This window comes from Antennarius striatus, chromosome 13 (assembly GCF_040054535.1).
Source record: "Antennarius striatus isolate MH-2024 chromosome 13, ASM4005453v1, whole genome shotgun sequence".
In the NCBI taxonomy this organism is placed as follows: Eukaryota; Metazoa; Chordata; class Actinopteri; order Lophiiformes; family Antennariidae; genus Antennarius; species Antennarius striatus.
The window spans coordinates 15,339,066-15,361,164 of NC_090788.1; the positions used below are offsets into that span (position 1 = coordinate 15,339,066).

A 22,099-nucleotide genomic window follows, 5' to 3' on the forward strand; every position below is an offset into this window, starting at 1 on the left:
TTTGAAGCAACATTTACAGCAACATTTAAAAGATTACATCTATTGAAAATACAGCAAATAAACTAAATGAAATCAGAAAAATTACAACTTTTTAATCTATTTTGATGCAATATTTATGAAAATTATATGATATATCTAAAAGTTCGTTATTGTTAATATATATAATTTACAGGTAAAAGTAATACTTATCAGGATAAACTGAGAAAAGTGACATGTTAAATAATTATTTTCGCCCGTTCTTGAGCTCAGCTCTGATTGGCCCAGACGTTCACCACGTGGCCAGGCAGTCACGCGCTTTCCAGGAACCCGTCAGGAAGAAGAAAAACAAAACAAACCCGAGAGAGCTGTAATAGCGCGTGGACTCCATTGAAAAGGGGGCCTTGTTATCTCCAACAGTGGAACATACACGAGGTCCAATACGGAACAGGACATATGAATGGGCGTCCTTAAAGTAAGTACGACCATTACTTATCCTTTTTGAGGGAACTGTACTGAGCAGCGAATCGGTGTTTCACCGCGGCCGAGGATTAGCTTGGAAGCTAACGGCAGGTTGTTGTTGTGTGTTGAGCTTCGGCTGAGATGAGGAAGGGGGCGGACGGCCATACTGACTGCGAGCTACGGGTGAAAGAGAAGCTGGAGTCTCTAGTCGTTCCCTATTAGAACACACAGTTTGAGCTAAGATGTCCCTTATTATTCCCTGCAGTCTCCCGAGATCCCGTAGGAAATGTTTACATGCAATTATGTGTCTAACTTAGCTATTATTACATCATGTACTTAGATAATTGTTGTCACTGTCAACTGTCATTCGCGACATAGCTCAAAAATAACATTCTGCTGTTTTCAGTTATTATGTCCTTGTGTCCTAATGTGGACATAATATTTGTTATTGTGGTTACATGTCCTGCACTGGGTCCGGATGGTTAAAAACTGCACTTATGTAAGAGCATAGGCGACCACGCTTCTTCTTAACTATTCAAATCATGTGAACCCCGGAGAAAACTCTCAACAATGTCTTTAATGGGTCTAATATAGCAATTCTAAACACCATTGAACCGTGTTTCTGGTGAGAAAAGCCGTTGTGTGTGAATAAAAAGCCCAACAGTGACTTTTCGCTTGGCAGCCTGAGCTCTGTGGAGGTACACGCCCCCCAACACATAACAATCCCACTGCTGGTGGAAAAAAACTCGACACAGCCAGAAATTTCCACGAGATGTAAGTTAAATATCAGACCCAAATCAGACGTATGGTAATGCCGTGGCTATATCTCGACTAACGATTTGTTTGGTGTGATAAGTTAGTGTGAATTTTTGCCAAAACAACCTGCTTTTTAGTTTATCAGCCGACTTAAGCAAAACGTTTGATTCGGTGTCTCTACTTTGGTATAAATATTAGCAAAAGACATAGATTTGGACTGGGATTTATTTGAGTTAGTGGTTAAATTTGGCTTAAAATATGTGTAAAATAAGCTATCTAGGCCACGGACATGTAGGCCTCCAACTTGTTTATCTTCTGCCTCAACCTAGAATGAAACGGGCTGTTTATTATGAAGCTTCTCCTGATAATGACGGCTGTAGCAGCCAATCAGAGGCGCCTAGAGGAGGACAGTAATCTCCGCTCGACCAATAGGAGAAGTAGATTACGTGGGTGTTGGCTCCGCGTGTTTGTTCGAGGTTTTCATTTGCTTTGTTAGGATCTGTTATCAGAGCAGAAGCTGTGGGGACTGTGGTGGCATTAGTGGTTTTATTGGAGTTTGTAATCATGCTTTTATGCCCGTGTGTAAGGTGGAGAAGACGTTGAGATGTAGATATTTGCGCTCCCAGTGTGCCCACCCCAGAAGCAGGAGATCCATGACAAAGAGATGGAGGCATGGTTTTTGTTTTGTTTTTGCTGGTGGTTGTGGAGGTCAAATAGTTTAAAGTTTCCATTTGGAGAACATCTTATCCACTACTACAACTTAGTAACAATATTATTTGTTATTATCATGCTAAATTTGAAACCATGCTTCATGCTTAGATTAGAGGACCCAAAATGTTTCCCAGTTCATGAATTCAAAGAATGCATGTGTATTCCACAGGAAAAAAATATTTTAAACATACTATCCGTCTTCCCTTTGCTGGTATGTTGAGTGGAGTGTGCCATCATGGAATCACTGCCACTGGCCTTGCAGCAGCACAAGGGCTACTAGTGTTAGCAATCTGCAGATGTTCAAACAAGATACTCTTGCTGATTTGTGTCTTGTGGAGGCAAAGGTGTTTATCCATGCTAGTTGTGCATCCTTTACAATACAGGTATTGTATCCAAAGCTATTTAAATCAATCCACTGGACTTTAAGAAAGTTTCTGAAAGACGTTTCACCTTTCATCCAAGAGGCTTTGTCAGTTCTGAAAAAGCCCCATAATTTAGCTTTGCTGTCCTAAATAGATCTTTGTAACTGAAATCTCAAGAGCCCTGCCACCATGAAAGCGGCCTTCTTTCTATATTGTTCTAAATTTAATTATATTTACTTCCCTTGTGAACGGCAGACATTTCAACCTGTCATAGCAGGACAGTCACAGGTGGAACTAATTATATTAACAATGGCTTAGCTCCAGAAATTATTGCAGTGCAACACAACAATAAACAATGGTTTAGCTACACCTGTGATTGCCAAGTGAAATGCCTGCTATGCAAAAGATTTACTAAATGTGTTCAACAGCAGTGGCTCCGTGTCCTTCATGTGCAGGAGTCAGTAGTTTACAGCATTCCTCCTTCAGGCGCAAAAGGGCATTACAGAACTATTTAGAATTGTAAGTAGAAAATACAGTAGAGGTGGCCTATTCCTATTCTATATTTAAAAATTTGTTCACTGACATATGCCCAATCATTCCACAAATTTTCAAGCTGAACAGTTCATTTTATCTTTTATCAAATATGCGTTTCGCTCTGTCAGTCATTCATAGAAGGAAAAACAACGGTAACACGTGTTGTAATTACAGTTAATTAAAAAATAATCTTACTATGAGAAATGGGGCAATGATGCTGTGATGTGAACATAGTCACTAACAGCAAGTCACCAACCCTAGTGTCATCTCTGTATTGTATCACCTCATAAAATAGACAAATAAGCAAATAGCCGTATGAATTAGTCTTAAAATCATAACATTCATGCACTAATGGCTGCTAACAGGTATCCATTTTATGTATGACAGTTACCATGACAAACAGACACGTTTAGGTCCTGCGGTTTATTGATTTTTCAAGAAAACTTGAGGTGATCCCCTCACGTGTTTTTTTTTGGCAAACGAGAACATCTCCTGCTGACTCATCGTAGGATTCGGGGACTGCCTGGTACCACTAGGTAACTCTCCGAAAAAAACTGATTGGCCTACTTGGATCACGTCCAATGTTGTGAGGCAGAATGTCAACTGTTTGTATGATTGTGCAAACTGAGTGCAGCACAAGCACAACTAAATGTTTCACATTTTCTAAATCTAAATCAATCTGATGCTCAGTAACAAGGAAGGAACTTTTGTGTGAGTTCATGTGGAGTTCATTGTAGAAATCCACATCTGCAAGCCTGGCATCAACACAGGAAATTGAATATTTATGGAGAGGTCATCGTGACTGTGCATATCAAAGTTAGTCCTCAAGGGACGCTATAAAGAACAAAAGCACATTTTGTAAATTGTGTCAGAAGACATTTCACTGTGTTCCACATATGTACGGCAGGAGTCGAATGATGCACAACAGCATGTCATAACAGCATAATCAAAAGTTTTCTCATTACTGAGAATGAAGGGAGGGATGTTCCATTGACTGGATGGCCAAAATCCAGCCAAGCATTCAGACTCAACTAAAAGTGTCTAATCGTTCTGGACTTCTGACATCCTGTTTAAGAATGACTTTTCAAATAATATGTCCCTTTTTTTTTTCACAGCTCATTATTATAATAATAATTATTTTTATTTTAAATTTTTTTTTTAGGAATTCTTAATCTGTATTAAAGGTTTTTCAGTTTTTCATTGTCTTGGAAAGGGAAAGCCAAATCTTTTTGGTTAAAAGTATGTTATGACCCAGGCCAAGGGAAAAATCCCAAAGCACAGAGCTAAAGGAAAAGAGCCAATGCTTCATCCTTGAACCTAGACTGATCAAAGCAGGAGAGAATTTAATCCTGAGTTTGGGCTTTCAGTTGCGGTCATAAACATCTAGCTTTACGTCATAGTTTATCAGCTGCTGAGTAGTTAGTTGGATTATTTAGATTTTGCTCAAATGTATTCAGCACAGATTTGCCGGTAGAGATGAGAATAGTTGTTTTTAACGCTTGTAATTGCACCCTCACTGATTCTTTCTGCTGTTGGAGAGAGTCTCGATTGATATAGGTGCTAGCTCTGTGTTCAGGTCATTTCCCCATTCTGCTTCTGCTTCAAGTGAAGCCAGACACAGCTGCCCTGGTACACACTGAGATATGATAATGATCAGTTTCTATTTCAGAGCCTGAGCTTTCAAATATGCTCTCAGCTCTTAAGAGATTATGTGTGTGCATTCATATTTACATGCAATGAGTTGTGTACTTACATTCACATTTGGGTTTTATAAAGGTGTTATTTTTAAATCCCCTGTTGTATTAGAGTTATGTGCAAATGAGTTTTCTGCCACTTCCTATGTTGATGTGAAGCTTGTGGCTTGGGGGATAGAGCTCAGAGGTGAGAAGTTCATTTGACAGGAAGTGATGGCGTCAACTGGTCTCGGAGTGGTTGGATTGGTGCATGATTGTGTCAGCTGTTCACCACAGGCCCATGTCTCCATGCAGATTCTAATTTATTTGCTATGCAAAGGTAGCAAAGAGCCAAAGGCCAGTGTGTGCTACAGTGAGTTAGTGGGAGTAAAGAACAACAAAGTTGTGATGACTGGAATGATTTTAAGCATGATTTTGATCTCAGTTTGATCTCTGTGGCTTGATCTTGTTTTGCTAAAATGGATGCTGTGTGACATATGATAGGAGATTTTGATGGGAATGGGAATGGGAATTGTGTCTTCAACATCATCTGTGCTTTGACAGCCATTGTGTGTCAGACACAACTGACAGCAAACTTGCTTCATCTGTTTATAACACCAGCCACTGTTGAGCTGGATGGGCCTTCTTTTGCTGGTGCTTTCTTTCCAGTTGTTATAACACAACTGGATGCTCTCAGACATGATGCTGCACCCCATTTTCCTTCATAAGTACTTTTTTTTTTAATAGCTAGCATGATTCGGCTCTCTGTCAGCTTGGTTTCTTCTTAGTGGTAGCTGGCAAACAGCTTGTAGATGCATTACTGTCATCTTCAATGGCGGCATTGAATTTTTATCAGTATCAGGTAGCAATGTTTTTCACTGAAAAAATAATCATATAAATAAATCAGTTTTTATTTGATCAGAATATCATTTAATGACTTATCCAATAATCAAAAGTTGATCCCATCCTTTATTTGAGAATGTCAGTCACTTTGAACATTTTTCTAACTGACTAACTGGTTCAGTGTGTTGACTGAAAAATACCACAATAAAGAGTATTGTACAAATCATCTAGAGATAGGCAAATATTTGCCTATTCATTCATAAACAGATGTCCAGGCTCTGACAATGGAGCAAGAAGAGCATTACCGCTCTCTTTTTTGTCATTCCATATTAGAGCTGAAAAGAGGAAACCATCCAGAGTTGTCAGCAGTATGTTTATAGTCAGTTAATCATTCACTCCTTATACAATTATAATTATGAGTATTCAAATTAATTTCATGATTGTATATTATTTTAGTAGTTTATGTTCAGGTTTTATCTGAATTATCTGAAGATAATTACTATTTTCATTCATTTTATAAACCAATTTTATCAATACAATATGGGTCAGGTTAACCCATAATGCAACCACATGTCTGTAAACAAACAGTGAACAGAAAAGATGAGCTCTACATGGAGAAGTGCTTTCAGTGACCGCCTGGTGAGACTCTCTCTCAGACGTCTGCTGTTTGACTCATCTCGCTGTAATGACTGTTAACTCTTTAAGGGGTTTTACCATCAAAACATCCTACCCAGAGTTTTGGATGTTCTATAAAACCTGAACAAAACTGTGAGGTCCGTGATGTGTGGCACACAGCGTCAGTCTTTATCCTGCTGGCTCCATCCACATGTTACTGCTTTGCATTAGCCTGACCTCACAATATTTAAAATAGTGAGGCTCTGGAAAAGTTTAACAAAAAACAAACAAATATTTTTGTGCTTTCAGGTGTCACCTCAAACAATTTATAGACATAATGTTTATAATGTTCATCTTGGAGGTGAAATACTTGTTAGAAGTAGAGCATTTTGTTCCAGTTCGTTGTGGTGGGGATGAATTGGCAGCGAGGCTGAGCTGCTGTGCTGCATCCAGCGCTGCTCAGGCCCGGTGCTGCAGTAGGAGTTAATGTCAAAGGATCAGTGGTGCAACAGTGTTAGCGTCAAAGCATATCTGTTGCTCAGTTTATCACCAAGCATATTTTTGACTTATTATGCATGCTGGGCTAGAGGTTAATTCAACACCCTTCTTATAGTTTTGCTAGCTTACCGTGGGTGGCTTAAAATTAAAAGAAGTCAAACAAGGCTTTGTGATGGAACGCTTCCTCCTGGAAAAAATCAAAGTCACTGACGCTACTGTTCAATTCAGTAGCATTGTATTTAGTGAAATTACAGTATGATCAAATTCATTATTTTCAGTATAACAACATTTTTCTCATGCAGCTATACTATATCACCTTTATAAATAATGTTTTTTTTACACGGTGGTGGTTTGAAAAAATGAATTCAAAAATTACCGTTACTGTAGTGCTAAAATTGTGTCTCCTGTTATAAGTAACTTTTTTTTTTTAATGTGTCATTTAGCCTTGTGCTAGCACAGCGCTATACCGCATGTAGTAAAAGTGCTCCGACAATCTGAAGCAATTTGATCATCCAAGTTGCAGCGTCATGTGTCATATGTTGCCATGTGTATCTTCTCATTAATGACACAGTGAGACTAGCATGGTCCAGTGCTGCAGATCTTAGGTCCAGCTGTAGAGACGATGCATTCCGACTTTCCCAACCGGCAGTAAACAGGTCGGCATTTTTAGGAGCACTGTTTCCCTTGCATTAACAAGTAATTGTTAACTGTTTTGTGGGTCTGTTACATTTACAAAACCTTCAGGGAAATCCTGCTGAATTGCCGTTTCATTCATGTGTCATTATAACTCAGAAGCTTTGAGTGTCTGAAATCAGGAAACAACCTAGTAACCGAAATACACTCTCTGTCTAGTGTAGAGGGGGTGGTGATGAATTAACCTCTTAAGAGTCAGCACAGTTAAAGAGAGCGTGGGATATATTGATCGTTTAAACACGTCAGCTTCTCGGTGAGATAATAAAAGCAGCAGAGAAGTAGGGATTCTGCTTGGCTGAAGAACAATGATATATAAAGACACTAATGTATTTGATGAGAGAAGTTTTATCATTTCTATTCTACAAAATATTGTTGTGCACTTGCTACCTCCTACATCGTATTTTTTGCGATGATAGGTGATAATAAATTTTCTCACCGGCTGTTTGCAATTTATTAGCTGAAGAGCTATATATTTTCCTCAGGAGTTTGTAAAGACATGACAGATGTAAGAAAGAATAAATACAAGACTTTTGTCACCAAGGAACTGGAAATATGAATACTCATAAATGATAATGTTGCTTCCGGCTGTGTCTTGAAATAATTTTTGCCAACAAGTTCATCCTATTAGCTTAAAAGATAAGAAAACTATTCTTATAAAGCTTCAGTGAAATGTTAACAAAGACTAAATTAAAATGTCATGTTTTTGTGTCTGTGCAAAAAATAAATCCAGTTTTTCCTTACATCATCTGAGCCTAGCCAAGTACAGTATACACATTTTCAACAGAACAGAAAAGGTCATTACTTTGGTCTTTTTTCCCAAGCAACTGATTAAAACACCTATTTGCCATTTTTTTTTGTGAAAATAGTAAAAGCCAAACCAAGCAAAACAACCTCTTGAAGATTGGTAAAAAAAAACCCAAACAACTCTACAACAATGGCTGCACTTGCATATTATTGTTGGATTATTTCTTTGTGTCCCCTTGTTTTCATTCTAATTCCTCGTCTCTTTTTTTACCACAGAACTGAAGCAGACAGAAAACCATATCAGACCAGACCAGGTTGAAGGTTGTGCATACCAGCACTCGGCAATCATTTCATTTGACAGTAATTTATTGTGTGGAACGTACAACCCCACTCAACCGCCACTGGGACCGGACAAAGGGCCCAGAGGTTATCCCCGCTGGAGCTCTGAGCTGTGCCTGGCGATGCCTCAGGTAAGAGTGATGACATCACTTTCACACAGACAGTTGTCCTCCAACACAGACCTGCACAGCGTCTTAAGTCTGTTGAATTTTGTTAAACCTAGATAAGGACAAAAACTTAAACTCCAGTTTCGAATTTAATACCAGTAACACATTTCAAACAAGAGGAAACAGCCAACAAAAGACTGGGAAGGTTGCGCTCAGTTCAAAAAACACCTGTTGAACATTGCAAGGTATGCAGGTGATATCTTAATGGATATGATGGGGCTGCAAGGATCAGGTGAGGTTCACCACTTTGTGGATTAAGTCACGGTATAAGTAATAAGTCTTTACTTTGGAACAATCTATAAAAAGTCATTGGTCAACACAATTGCTTCACAACTTGTTTAATGTAGTTTTTATATATTCTAGCTTTGCACCGTGTTTTAGATGAAAAGAAATGGGGTTGTACTCAGTAAGCAGAGATTATGAAATGAAATGCCTGTCTGTTGTTATGGCCGTCTTTCAGTAAGGTCTGGTGTTGTCTGCTGCTAACACTTTGGAGAAATATTGCTTATTGCATGAAATTAAACAAGGCAAACTGGATGTCAGCTGCAAACATTTGCTAAAAACAGTCATGGTAACTGTTACACTGTCAGCACTTGTGTACCCCTATGTCCCAGACAAATAAATAATGAGAAGTATCAGCACCTCAGCAGCTGAGTTATCACAGTCCATCTGTGTGAGACTAAAGTCGTCATGATATCCTGCATATCTTGTGGCTTACAGATTTAGCAACCCGAAAGAGACAGAATTCCAGACAAAACTGTTAAAAGTTAGCTTTGATCAGATTTAACGATCGCGATGATGATGTTCACTAGTAACTTTTGACTTCAATGTGCTTTATGTCCGGTGTTGCAGCCTAGCGTCAGTGGGATGGAGCCTCCCTTTGGGGACGCCTTTCAGAACTACTCATTTGCTGACCAGGCCCTGACCAGCACTGAGCTACTCGCCACCAGCTCTGACCCAGATTTCATGTATGAACTGGTGAGTGGCTGCACACACAATAGAAGAGAAAACAAAGAGTTTACCATACTGAAATATAGGTGTGGTTAATAGTGCTGTGCACAGCTGTCATTGTTACCTGTGTTTATGTGTGTGTGTGTGTGTGTGTGTGTGTGTGTGTGTGTGTGTGTGTGTGTGTGTGTGTGTGTGTGTGTGTGTGTGTGTGTGTGTGTGTGTGTGTGTGTGTGTGTGTGTGTGTGTGTGTGTGCGTGCGTGCGTACATGCGTGCGTGTGTGCGTGCGTGCATGTGTAAGATGCACCAATTTTGAATTTTGTTGTGTAAAAATTATTTTTCATGATTTGTTATTAATTTATTGGGCCTTTTCTTACTGCTGTATTAGATATCAATTTTATTTCAGTGATCCTTTGTGATCATATTTGAGTTGTGTGAACTTCCTCATGTTAAAAACAACAACCTCATGTTATCTCATGTTAAAAAGTTTATACATCAAGATACAGAATATTGTTTTATTTTGCACAAGTCAAATACAACAAGACAAATTGCATATTTTAAGGTGGAATGCTTTTAGTAAAAACACACTACTGGGTAGCTTCATCGACCGGCGTGGTCACAGCTGATTACCTCCAAATCCACACTGAAAAATCATGTCAGGTTACATGTGACAAAAATAACAAGCACCCAGATTATTTATATTGTTTTTTACCTTTTGTCTGCCAAGTTTAAATATTTTTGAAAAAGAAATGAATTAGAAATGTTTTCACAAATCAATTTTTGCTGACCAGGCACATACTAGTATACATTATAGTAATCAGAATGTCTTCTTGACAGTTTTGTGATTGTAAGATGAATTCATGAGGTAGACTGAGTAGAATGAAAAATGTCAGAAACCTGACTCATCTTCTGGTTTCCTCCTCTCTGCAGGACCGAGACATGAGCCATCGGCAGAGCCCCTGTGGGGATAGCGTAGTCGGTGCAGGGGATGGAGGGAAGGAGGTGGAGGGCTGCATGGATCAGCTGATGGGTATGGGCGAGTGTGAGACGGTCTATAGCAGCTCAGCCTTTGAACAGTGGGACTCCTACTGGGAAGACCTCACCAGGTACTGGATTCTTTATGTGCTGTTGTTGATTTTCATTAAACTTTAATAACATACTGTCTTTCACTTATCAAACTTTTTGAAGGTCAATGTAGCTTTAATGGATTGTCCTACAACTACACAGAGTTGCATTTAGTGTCAAACAGACTTACTCTTGTTTATTTAATGGGCAACAAATCACTGGCTTCAAAACCAAATCACTCAGAGGAGCGTTTAAGGATGCCCTGCATTTAATAAATCAGTTATAAAGATTGTATGAATGCAAATGGCCTGTCCCTTTTTGCTGTGATTGTTTTTGAAAGGTAATCTTTTTCTTACTTTGAACATGAGACAACCATTATCCAAAGCCTTTCTTCCAATAAACTTCAAACACTGCTGAACACATATTGTTAAGCAGCATGCTTCACCCTGGACATGCTTCTTGATTAGGACAAATATAGACACTGTGGATTATTTTGAGACAATACTAAATATACTAGCATACTTTCATAAATTTAATGGAAATTAATGCACAGTGGAAAAAAAATAATGAACTACATCTATTTGCTCAAGTAATAATTTAAAGACTTATCTGTTTTCAGAAGGAACTTGTGTCTAATGGTTTTGTTGACTGTAAGAAAAATATTGAATAATATCAGCATTATTCTTTAAACCCCAGAGGGAACATTTTTCTCTGCAAAACAAAAATTTGATAAAGTGGACTGCTAGGGTCTTGATTTGCAAGACATCTAAAATATATTCTATGCCGGAAGAATAGTGCAGTAGTCCTGATTCATTCATGGCAAAACCATTGTAAATTGTATCACCCGTTCATCACTAATTATGTTCAGTTCCCACAAAACCGTTGATTAATCCAACAATATTTTTAGGCTGCTAAATGTCAGTAAATTGCTAAAAATTTCAATTCCAAAATATTCATTGTTGCTCAATAACATTTTTCAATGAGAAAATATTTTCTATGTTTTTGAAGCACGTTTCAATGCCTTTTTTTGTTCATGGTTCACTTCAAGACTGGCTGCATTAAGTAAAGTCAGTGAAAGGTTAGGGGATCAATGGGTGCGGGTCCTGGCAGAGAGTTTTCCTGCACCATCTGAGTTGAGAGATATATGTTTTATGATAGGAAAACTGCAAGCAATTATGCGATCATACAGTTGCCTAAAGGTTCTCACAGCATGAGACTTCAGCATCACTGAGAGGTAGTAGTAGAGTCTGACTGACAGTGGATGCTTTGAGGTAAGTTTTGGTTTCCCTCCAAGGCAGAGAGTGGTTTAAGAGGTCGACAAACAACAAAGCAGCTGGCTACCGCAATCTCCCGAGATGTGAGGTGATGCTCCATCTGTCCTGCAGTGATCCTAATGCTTCACTACCAAAATAGTTTGCGCACTTCCTCCTCTGTTGTCGAGTGTCAGTTTAGAGTAAACAGGTTCTGAAATCTAAAGGCTATTACCCTTGAGGTGGGACAGTGCTGACTGTCACAGGGAGGGTCGTGTCTCCTGGAGGTCATGTTTAATTAAAATAGTGCTTCATCTTTTGTACTATGAATAACTCAGTTTTTAATAGTCTTGACTGTTAGGTAGCCATAATATTGAGTATGTCTCTGAGTCACTGACATTTTTCTCAGTCTGATAGGCTCCAAATATAAAGATTTTAAAAGTCATTTGTTAAGTGTACACTAATCCCTCGTGCATTTGCACATCAACACTCGTGACTTCACCTCATCATGGATTTTTAATAGGTATTCATGTGTTACCGTACATGCATTCTATTGGCTGACGGCATCCGGAAGTGAACTACGTTCTGTGAGTCTCAGAACGCAGCACACTTCCATGAGACGCAAAAGTGCTTTAAAAAGTCGATAAAAGTGTTGGAAGAGGTAATACAGAGAGAAGGTGGTGTAATATCAGTGTGGGGGAGGGTTCATAAACGTTTAAATTATGGTAAATAATAAGATAAATAGTTTGTCGCTATATTGCGGAATTTGTTATTCGTGTGTGGTTCCTGGAACGCATTAACTGTGAGTGACAAGGGCGCACTGTATTATGGGATGTCAGATGTCTGTTTTTCATTCCAAAGTGAGCCTCAAATGTCTTGTTTTTTGGCCAAAGTGATTATTTTGATTTATTGTGTTAAATCAGTGATTGGGTTTGGAACCTTACGTTTTATAAAATTAAATTCAATGTGTATTTATAACAACAGATATAACATCATGGTTTTACGCTTGGCAGATACACAAGGCTGACCAGCTGTGACATCTGGGGTACCAAAGAGGTTGATTTCCTTGGACTGGATGACTTCTCTAGTCCGTACCAGGATGAGGAAGTGATTGGTCGAACTCCGACTCTGGCCCAGCTGAACAGTGAGGATTCACAGCCTGTGTGTGAGGCGCTCTACCCCCCTGCTGACCTGACTTTGCCACCGGCTCAGTCTCTTCCCTCTCAGCCTCCCTGTCAAAGTAAGAGACCCCTGGTCCCTGGACAAATATCCGGGCCCAGCTCTGCACGGCCCTCCCCATGCTCTACATCTTCCCGTCCCTCCCACAACTTACTCCCAGACTTTCCTGAAGGCTCCCAAAAAGCCACCAGACCCGTCCCCTCCAGCACGGAGACTATGGCCAAGACCCAGACCTTCCTCAGTCTCACCCAGGACTATGGCCAAACTCAAGCCAAGGTCCAGGGACAAGGCACCAAGATGACAGCCCAGACTTCTCATAACTCTGACTTTGTGCGTAAGGCCAAAGTTCGTGTGAGTGCTGTGCATAAGACTCAGCCTGACAGTCCCACCAAGACAGAGTTTGAGAGGTCAGATGCCCATTTACCTCTCTCTCTGCCTCAAGATGAAAAGGCTTCCACTTCAGCAAGTGCTACTTCAATGGGACTTCCTGCCGCAGAGGCCAGTGGCTACGGCAGCCTGACGAGCTTTGAGAAGAGGGTGGAGAGGAAAGGGAGGAGAGACTTGCCTGTAGGCTGGTCCGCTGTGCCTCACGCTGTAGAAGCGAGCCACGCCCTTCAGGTTGACACCGGTGGTCTGGTCAGTGGCAGCGATGCTGCGGCACAAACGAGCAGCAGTGGTGGTGGTCTGGCTGTTGAGGGCACAGAGAACGGCAAGGAGGAGGAGCACAACTACTCTCTGTTCCTGACCCGCAGCAGGCTGGACGGTAGAGCCCACTCCCTGCTCGATGAGGATGTGGAGGAGGACGACGATGAAGAGGAGGCAGAGGAGGATGAGGGTGATGGGCTAGAGCTTGACGATGAAGACCACGATGAGGGTTTTGGTAGCGAGCATGAGTTGTCTGAAAACGATGACGAGGAGGAAGAGGAAGAGGAGGAGGAAGAAGAAGAAGAGGAGGAGGAAGAGGATGAAGACTATGAAGCAGACAAGGATGATGATATGAGTGACGCCTTCTCAGAGCAAGGTAGCAGTTGCTGCTTCCTGTTTTCATTGCTCATTTCCTATTTGCCACTATTTCCGCTTAAGTTTTCCGTTGCTCTGATTTCCAACCTGTTCTCATGTCTTGTTCTTCTGCCTCCATCAGGCTGTGACATGGAGCTGACGGAGGATATTAAAGGCCTTACAGCAGGAGTGTCAAGCCGGAAGAGAGGCAAGCGCCGCTACTTCTGGGAGTACAGTGAGCAGCTCACCCCCTCCAAACAGGAACGTATGCTCAAGCCTTCAGAGTGGGACAGACACACGCTGCCTAGCAACCTGTACCAGAAGAATGGGCCCCTCCATGGTATACATACATCAACATACACACTCACACACACACACACACACACACCGACACACAAACACACTTATAACCTGCAAACCGTAACAGTATTAAAGCAGTTGTGTCATCAAATTCAAATTCAAGCCTTGCTGAACTAATTTAGTCCGATGCTTTAAGCTTTAAAGGAAAGACTTAATTTGATATAATTTTTTTTTCTTTAATTATTGTTTACATTTCATCTTTCAACCTCAATCAGTACAGGAAATACATGTGCGACTTAATGAAAGCTGTTAGAGATCTTCAGTTGGACTACAATGTTTTGGATCTTACAGCAGCTGTGTACAGTATGTGGCAGTGATATTTACAATTTAAATGATAACATTTAAAATATTTAATAAAGAGAATTAAAATCCTCTTGTAAAAGGCATGCAAAAGGCATGCTTTAAACCAAAAGATGAAAAGGCAGTGAAGAAGTTGTCTTGCATGAAAAAGAAATATTTATAGGTGTGAAGTGGACAAGTCATTGTACATTTTGATCATTTCCAAATGTTTATGGCAAGTATTAAAAACATAATCCTAAATGATTGGTTGAATTCAAACACAGGGGCATTCTTTTTCTGTCACACATCTTCAGTCGTTCTGTCAAAGCCAATTAATAATAAGAAGCTATAGAAACACCATGAAAATAATCACGATTAATCAGTCAAGTCGTTGTAACATGTCTTGTAACTGAACATTTTAGCACCAGTGGAAGCATGGTGTAACAGCAAGATTTCATTTTCATATTTTCATCTGGCAGAAGGCTGATGCTAGTGAAGACAGGTAAAGTAGTTGGATGTATTCCCTCCAGTCACCTTACAATCTGATTATCCTCCCCTGAGGATAAAGTCTTGGTGGTTTTTCAGAACTCAAAGTAGTCTCACGTTACTGATTATACTTTTCTTTTAGGGGGATGGAAATCCATCATATACTCTTCCATATTCTCTGCTTTGTATGTTTCACTGGTGGACTTTCCACAGTCTTAACGGGCATTCATTAAGTAATGGAGAGTCTCCCGTTGTGTTTTTCTAAAACCTTTAATAACCAGTTGTTAGTAGTATAATAGCCATCCAAACATTCCATGGTTTACCAGGAAACTGATAACCACTGCAACACTATTGTATTCTGTGCTTGGGTGTCTGCTCAGCATTATGTTTAAAGTCCCAGTGATCTTAGATGCATTCTGTTCATTGGTTGTTATTTAGGGAAATACATGCTGAAGAAGTCTCGCCGTACAGATGTGGAAGACTTGACTCCCAATCCTCGCAAGTTGCTGCAGATTGGAACTGAGCTCCGCAAGCTTAACAAGGTGATCAGTGACTTGACACCTGTGAGCGAGCTGCCACTCACTGCACGGCCGCGATCCCGCAAGGAGAAGAACAAGCTAGCATCAAGGTAAAGAAACTGCACCGCATAATGTGACACCGAAGAGCAGTGTTTGGCTACGCTCAGACTGCAGCAAATCAGATTCCAATCAGGTTCCCTTCCATATCTGGTCTGTTACCTGCATCTAGCTGTTTCTTTAAGTCCTGTGGTTGTGGGCCATACACGTAATGCATTAAAAGTCATTCCACCTGAGTATTGTCCCACCACCTTGCTGAATCACTCTGTCAATGTAACGTTATTTCCTCCGCTGCTATGTTGAGGCAGAATAATAATATCTTCCATTATACCTTTGTGGTGTGCAATAAAACGAGGTGCAATAGGCAATCTGAACAAGCTGTGTGAAAAGAGTTATTGATATGCTTTAGAGGATGTTTCTCCTCTGGCAGTACCCCATTGAATGAAACTAACTGACATCAGTGTCGGCAGTCCTCTCAGCATAACTTGTAAGGTACCTGCTGAACTGCTATTATTCCTGCACTGAAATAGAGAGGATGAGGGTGTAGGAGAAGCTGGTAGAGAGAGGCAGACAGAGACCTGTGTGTGTGTGTGGGGGGGGGGGGGGGGTGTATGTGTGTAAGTCATATAACAGAGTGAATAGAGATCAATGAAGTGTAATAAATCTTAAAAACTTGTGTTTCAGGCTGTTGCTTTCATAAATGTTTTAGATCTATAATGCAAGGCCAGATTGTTCCCGGATAGAGGTGTAGCATTCTTTCAGGTTTTTTTGCACATAGGAAGGTTAATTTATTTATTTAAAAAAAAAAATTTAATAAAAAAAAATAGGTTTCATCGTAGAAGATGTATTAATAAAGTCTCTTCATCTTTTTTCAGAGCTTGCCGTTTAAAAAAGAAGGCCCAGTATGAAGCAAACAAGGTGAAACTGTGGGGACTCAGCACAGAGTATGGTACGTAGTAACTTTTTTAACTTCATCTGACCTCTGTGGAGAGGATCAATGTAATTTATGTATCGTCGTCAAATCAAAAGTTGATTTCTCGTTAGTTGCATATCACAAGATACAGACTTTAAATGTAATGGATTTGTGCTTATCACTCATTTGTGTGCTCTACCATGTGTCTTCTAGACCGTCTTCTGTTTGTGATCAACGCCATCAAGGAGGAGATTGTGGTTCGGGTGGAGGACTCCTCTCCTCGTCCTACAAACATGACTGACACTCTGGAATATCTCATCCAGGAGACACTTGGTGAGAATCGTTTATGGTCGCCAAAACAGACCTAATGGAATGTGTAAGCTAATTTCAAGTGTCTGTGAACACAAAGAAAAATAGGAACTCTATGACCAGCATCAAAAAAGCAAGTTATTTAAAGGAGAAACAATCTTCTTTTGTGTTGTATTAACACAAATAAATTAACCAAAAAATTAAATGGCGTCAATTATTGAGTTTTTCACTGATTCTGAAGTATAGTGTACATTAAAAACATAATGCAGCAAAAATTGTTCTTTTCAAAATCAGTGTGACTTTTGGATAGTGCTGTTGCTTGAAATACCCTTCCCTAGTATAACTCTGATACAAAAGGTACAAAAACAAGTTGTTTGTTTTAACATCTATTATTTCTGACTATTCATCCAGTGGCACCACCTGTTGCTGGGCAGACTTCGGACTTTGTCAACAAGATCTTGGATAACACTGGCCGAGGGGATCCCACTGGTGGACTGGTCGGACTACGAGTCCCCACCTCCAAAATTTAGACAAATGGCAGTCCACTGAGAGGAGTGGACTAAATATTACCACCGTGCTGTCCTATTGTAACTATGCTCCTCCTGCATGCGCCTCCAACCCAGAGTACATACACATTGTTGGTCACACAAACACACATACCACTCCCTGTGTGTATGTATGTGTGTTTGTTGAAGTCATGAACCAATGACATACATCTTCGCTTTCTATCTCTGCACCCTGTGCACAGGTAGCGGGTCACTGTCTCCCAACCCATTGTGAATGCCTTTTGGGAAACGCACCTCTGAAAGCAAGAGGTGGTTCTGTGTATATCTAATAGCACGTTCTAAGTCCACCGGTGATTATTAGATGTGTTTAACATAGCATTGTGTAGGGTTGCTTCTGCTTCCAGGGCTGATCGACACAGTCATACATGTGTAGCCACTGGAATACTCTCACACAACTTCTTGGAGGTTTTAATGACAGAGGATGAATTTTTACCTGACAGACACCATCATTTTCTAGAAGAGCCAAGCAAAGCAGCGTTCTTTGTGGTGTTTCGGGGTGGCAAGAAATATTCTGAATTGAAGGCCTGAATATCTTCATGTCACTCCCAATTTGCCAGTCAGTTGTGCTGTTGTAAAAATATAGCAGTTAACAGTTAGCTACTGAACAAAAATGTAGAATTTTAAGGCTTGATTAGACATTTAACTATTGAACTTCAAACATCCAGTTGACTCAACATTTTGTGCTGTGAGATGAAACTTTACAGCTGATTTAACAAGAATAAGTTAAACAACTGGACATAGTTGACAATATGGTGAGGAAGTGCATGTAGATAAGTGCTTTTTGGCCTTGGGCTGGCTATAACTGGACTAGTGGAAATGGGCATTTTGCCAGTATGAGAGAAGGTGGTGATGAAGATGGCAAAAAAACAGCGATCTATCTCCTCCAGGATATTGTACATAAAAGTGTCTCTCGGTAAAAAATGGCACCGACTCCCCTTTTTGTACAGAAGAGATGACCAGGCTAACAGTTTGGTGTGTTCATACTAGTGTTTGATCAGAGTGCTACTCATTGTGCCTTGTGTAGGTATGTGTGTATTTCTGTAACTTTGAGTGTGTGCGTGCGTGTGCGTGTTTGTGTGTGTGCACGTATGTGAAAGGGATCGAATGAGGAGGAGAGTTTGCTCAGAACTCCCTGTGGTTCCGCAGAGGAGAGGACTACTTTGTACTGGGGATGTGACGACAAGGCATAACCGAAACACTGCGTTTGTGTGAACCTGCACCGGGGGTGGGAGGTTGGGGGGGGGGGGTCATTGCCGTCACTACCGCGGTTTTTTTCAGTGGAGGGCGGGGCTATGGCAAACCATCAAACAGTGGGATTCACTGCTTTTCATTGATTCAGTTCAGAGCGTCACAGCCCCATGTTACACTGAGGAGGAGTGTTGTGAATGTGAGGAAGGAGATGCCTGTGGGGTTTGTTGTGTATTTCAGTTGACTAAAGATATTCTGAATGTACATAAAGAAACGGATGCTCTTGTTGCTTGATGCCACAGAGTCAGTGTATATAGGAGGGCTCTGCAATAGATTACTTTTTGTTTTTGGTACTCTGTCTTTAGAGCCTGGGTGAGGGTTAACAGATATTTTTGTTTAAAAAAATATATTTGCACACTATATTTTGATTGTTTTTGTACCAAAGACACATGCAACGAAATGGCGACCAGCCAGTTAAAGTAAGGTTTTGCACAGCTTACCTGATGCCGTATTGAATGTAGAAATGTGGGAGGGTCAGGGAACTTCATTGAACTGTGAAATTAGTTTGGGTCCAATTCTGTACAGAAAAGGAACATTCATTCATTTTTTTTCTCAATCTAAAATTAAGCCCATCTACGGTGTTCTCCAGTAGAATTATTGCTTAGCGAGCATGTCATTCCTGAACTGATTCCTCCCTCCATGTGCTCGTTGTGTTCATGGCGCTGTTTAGGAAAAAAACACCAAAAGCGTCACTAGATAAGCTATGTTACATTTTTGCTTGTTTGTTAAAATGTCAACCACAATAACCAAAATGTTTTGTTCCTGTGTCACTTGTTTGTTTTCTATATGTAGACAGGTCTAGTCTATCAACTAAATATTAACAGATTTGTCTTTTAAAGTACTGTATATAGAACCATAACTGATATGCTTATCTGTCAATGGTCAAATGCCACTTTTGATGAGAATTGATTCCTTTTTTAAGCACGATACATAAAGTAACGCCTGTCCTTACATTGAGACAATTAGAGCAAAAAACAAAAATCGCACACAAAACAAAAGAAAGTTGTTGCATTAAAGCTGGCTGCTACTTGTCCTGTTGTTCTGGAAGTATTTGTATGGTCACCTTCTCCAAGTGGAGAGAAGATGATGAAGTGGAAAGAAATAGGAGAAAGTTATTTTGATGAGCAGCTAGTTATTCTGGTAGTTTCATCTATGAACCTAGACTTGACCCCTTTGGTCTCTTTCGCTTGCTGAGCTAACTGACATAAAATTATGGCTGGATTTATGTGAAATACAATGCAGCAAAGACACATTCTGGTTGGAAAGGTCTATAAACAGAATGAATACGAGTATGTGTCCAGGGAAGGAAGAAACTCAGAGTGGTGATGTGAGAGTTTGTGAGGTCACACGCTGTAAGAAAGCCAAAGCCATCATATTTTTGTCCCATTTTGATCTAGAGTTATTGCTGTGCATTGCCATTTAGATCATCATTAATATTCTGGGTGAATTTTGTATTTCCTGGCATCAGTATTGCTGCATGGCATTGCTGAATTTTTTTTATCTGCCTGGCCTTGCCTTTGTTTTTCAGCTAACATCCTTCCAAACTGGTCAAAGTTGCAAAGAATAACCTTGTTCCTGACACAGATTTACAACGTCCCGGCCACATCCTGGCAGCGTGTCCAAAACTTTAAGAAATGCATGATGCCTGCATGCTTGGAAATGCTGTCATTTCCAGGAATTGTAAAATTCAACCAGAATGATTTTTTAATAAATGTGTGTGTGTGTGTGTGTGTGTGTAAAAATTTTTTTTATAAAATTATTTCCTGTTGTCTAAAAAAAGGGAGAATTGGTGCTTTTTTTCCTGAAGTTATAACCATGAGCATCCTTGATTTGACTTCGTAGTCTAGTTGTAGCCTAAAGACTTGCTCTCACCTACCGTCCACAGCTATTCTTAGTAGTGATTCATTTTTGTAAATAGAGTTTAAGTTAATATGTACCTTCTAAATGTTAGATATATGTATAGATTACCTTCTATGTTTGAAAACAAAAGCACTTTGTCCAAAAAAGGAAAAAAACAAACAAAACAACAACAACAACAAAAAAAAACCCAGAAAGAAAAGAGAAGCATTTTTTTTCCTTCCATTTGCTGCTAAAAGGCCTGGTGTGAATGCTGCAAGTAAAACTGACGACTACTTGCTAGAGTAGGTCTATTACCTGACTTGGTTACATCTATAAACTAGCAAGAAATAGGTGTATGGCCCAGTGAGGGTTTGGTCCACATGTTTCTGGAGCCACGTAATGATATGTGCTGCTGCTTGAGAGCATATCATTCCTTGGCTTTGGGAAGCCCAGTGTGTTGACAGGATATGTCTATTTCCTAAACAGGGAATAAATTTTTTGTGGTCTTAAAAAGAGGGTTTTGATTCCAGGGCCCCTACATTGATCCTGATGCTGACCCCCCTTGGCGTCTTGATTCATTTGCCTTCAGTAGAGGTTTCCTATGGAAAAACTGATTCTGCTTTGGCTTCCTCTTCAGGGTGATGTACAGTGTAGACACATTTCTCCAGAGAGATATATTGTTATCATATGTAAACTGATTTCTACTTGTGACTTAATGAGGAGGGGGTTAGCCTGAGGCGGCCAGGAAGAGCCAGTTTGAAAAATGCTCCGGGCCGCCTTGGGGGAAGTTACTATATCACTGTACTGTATGGCAAGCCAATTACACATGGAGACTCAATCCGGACACTTATTGCCTTCTTAAACAACTCATATACCAACAAATAAAAACAATAACATGGCAGACATGTCTGTTTCCAAGGGATGCGCCTGAGGTTTATGACATTGTTCTTCCAATTCACGGTCAATAACAACAAATCCTCTCAGCCTGATTGGCTCAAAACAACTATGACTGAAGTAGCAGACACGGCGCAATATACCTGAAAAATGATTCATCTTTGAGTGGTTTGTGCTCAGCTGTGTGTTTAGATGATTGTTGATGCATTTTTCAGCTACGATTTTGGCCAAGTCTGTTGGGGGTACAGTGGTTTAAGGGCCGCTGGTTGATGGAAAGTTGGCCGACTCAGCAGTGCGGCCAACAAGAGAAGCGTGTCTGTTTTGTTGTCGATCACGAGGCTGGTTCAAGAAAGAGTCCTCACAGGTTTACAGGTTTAGATTTAACGTGATGTGCGCAAGCTGTGCAACTTTACATTCAAACCAGGAGACTCTGTGGCATTTTAACAGTCTTGGAGTGAGTGAAAATCCAGTCAAACTATTCCTTATTCTTTTTATTTCTGTTGACATAGATCCTATACACTCAATTATTAAGCTAATAGAGTGTGTAACTTTGTGCTACTCTTGTCCAATAAAAGCTAAGTGGATCCATAAAGCTCTTCTTCAGCTAATCAGGGTATTGTCGTTCTTCTATCTGACGTATGTGATGACATAAAAAACAAAAGAAAATATATTTATGTATTCCAATTATTGTCACCATTCTTTACTCTGTACAAAATATTTTGTGTGTGTGTGTGCGTGCGTGCGTGCGTGCGTGTGTGTGTGTGTGTGTGTGTGTATGTGTATCACAAATTATCAATGTCAATCAATATAGTGCA

General features: G+C 40.1%; 1 protein-coding gene across 2 annotated transcripts; it reads left to right on the forward strand.

Moving 5' to 3' along the window:
* Nucleotides 1-319: 319 nt before the first annotated feature.
* Nucleotides 320-18,522, forward strand: crebrf (creb3 regulatory factor). 2 transcript variants are annotated; one of them, XM_068331433.1, is made up of 10 exons: nucleotides 320-451; nucleotides 8,144-8,337; nucleotides 9,226-9,351; nucleotides 10,253-10,428; nucleotides 12,651-13,840; nucleotides 13,958-14,155; nucleotides 15,379-15,568; nucleotides 16,391-16,464; nucleotides 16,642-16,761; nucleotides 17,149-18,522. In XM_068331433.1, exons 2-10 carry the CDS (start codon nucleotides 8,329-8,331, stop codon nucleotides 17,265-17,267), a joined length of 2,202 nt encoding a protein of 733 aa, XP_068187534.1. In that variant the 5' UTR covers nucleotides 320-451; nucleotides 8,144-8,328; the 3' UTR covers nucleotides 17,268-18,522. The 2 variants fall into 2 exon arrangements, with proteins under 2 accessions (XP_068187534.1, XP_068187536.1); XM_068331435.1 differs by having other exon boundaries at nucleotides 12,651-13,837.
* The last annotated feature ends 3,577 nt before the right edge of the window (nucleotides 18,523-22,099 follow it).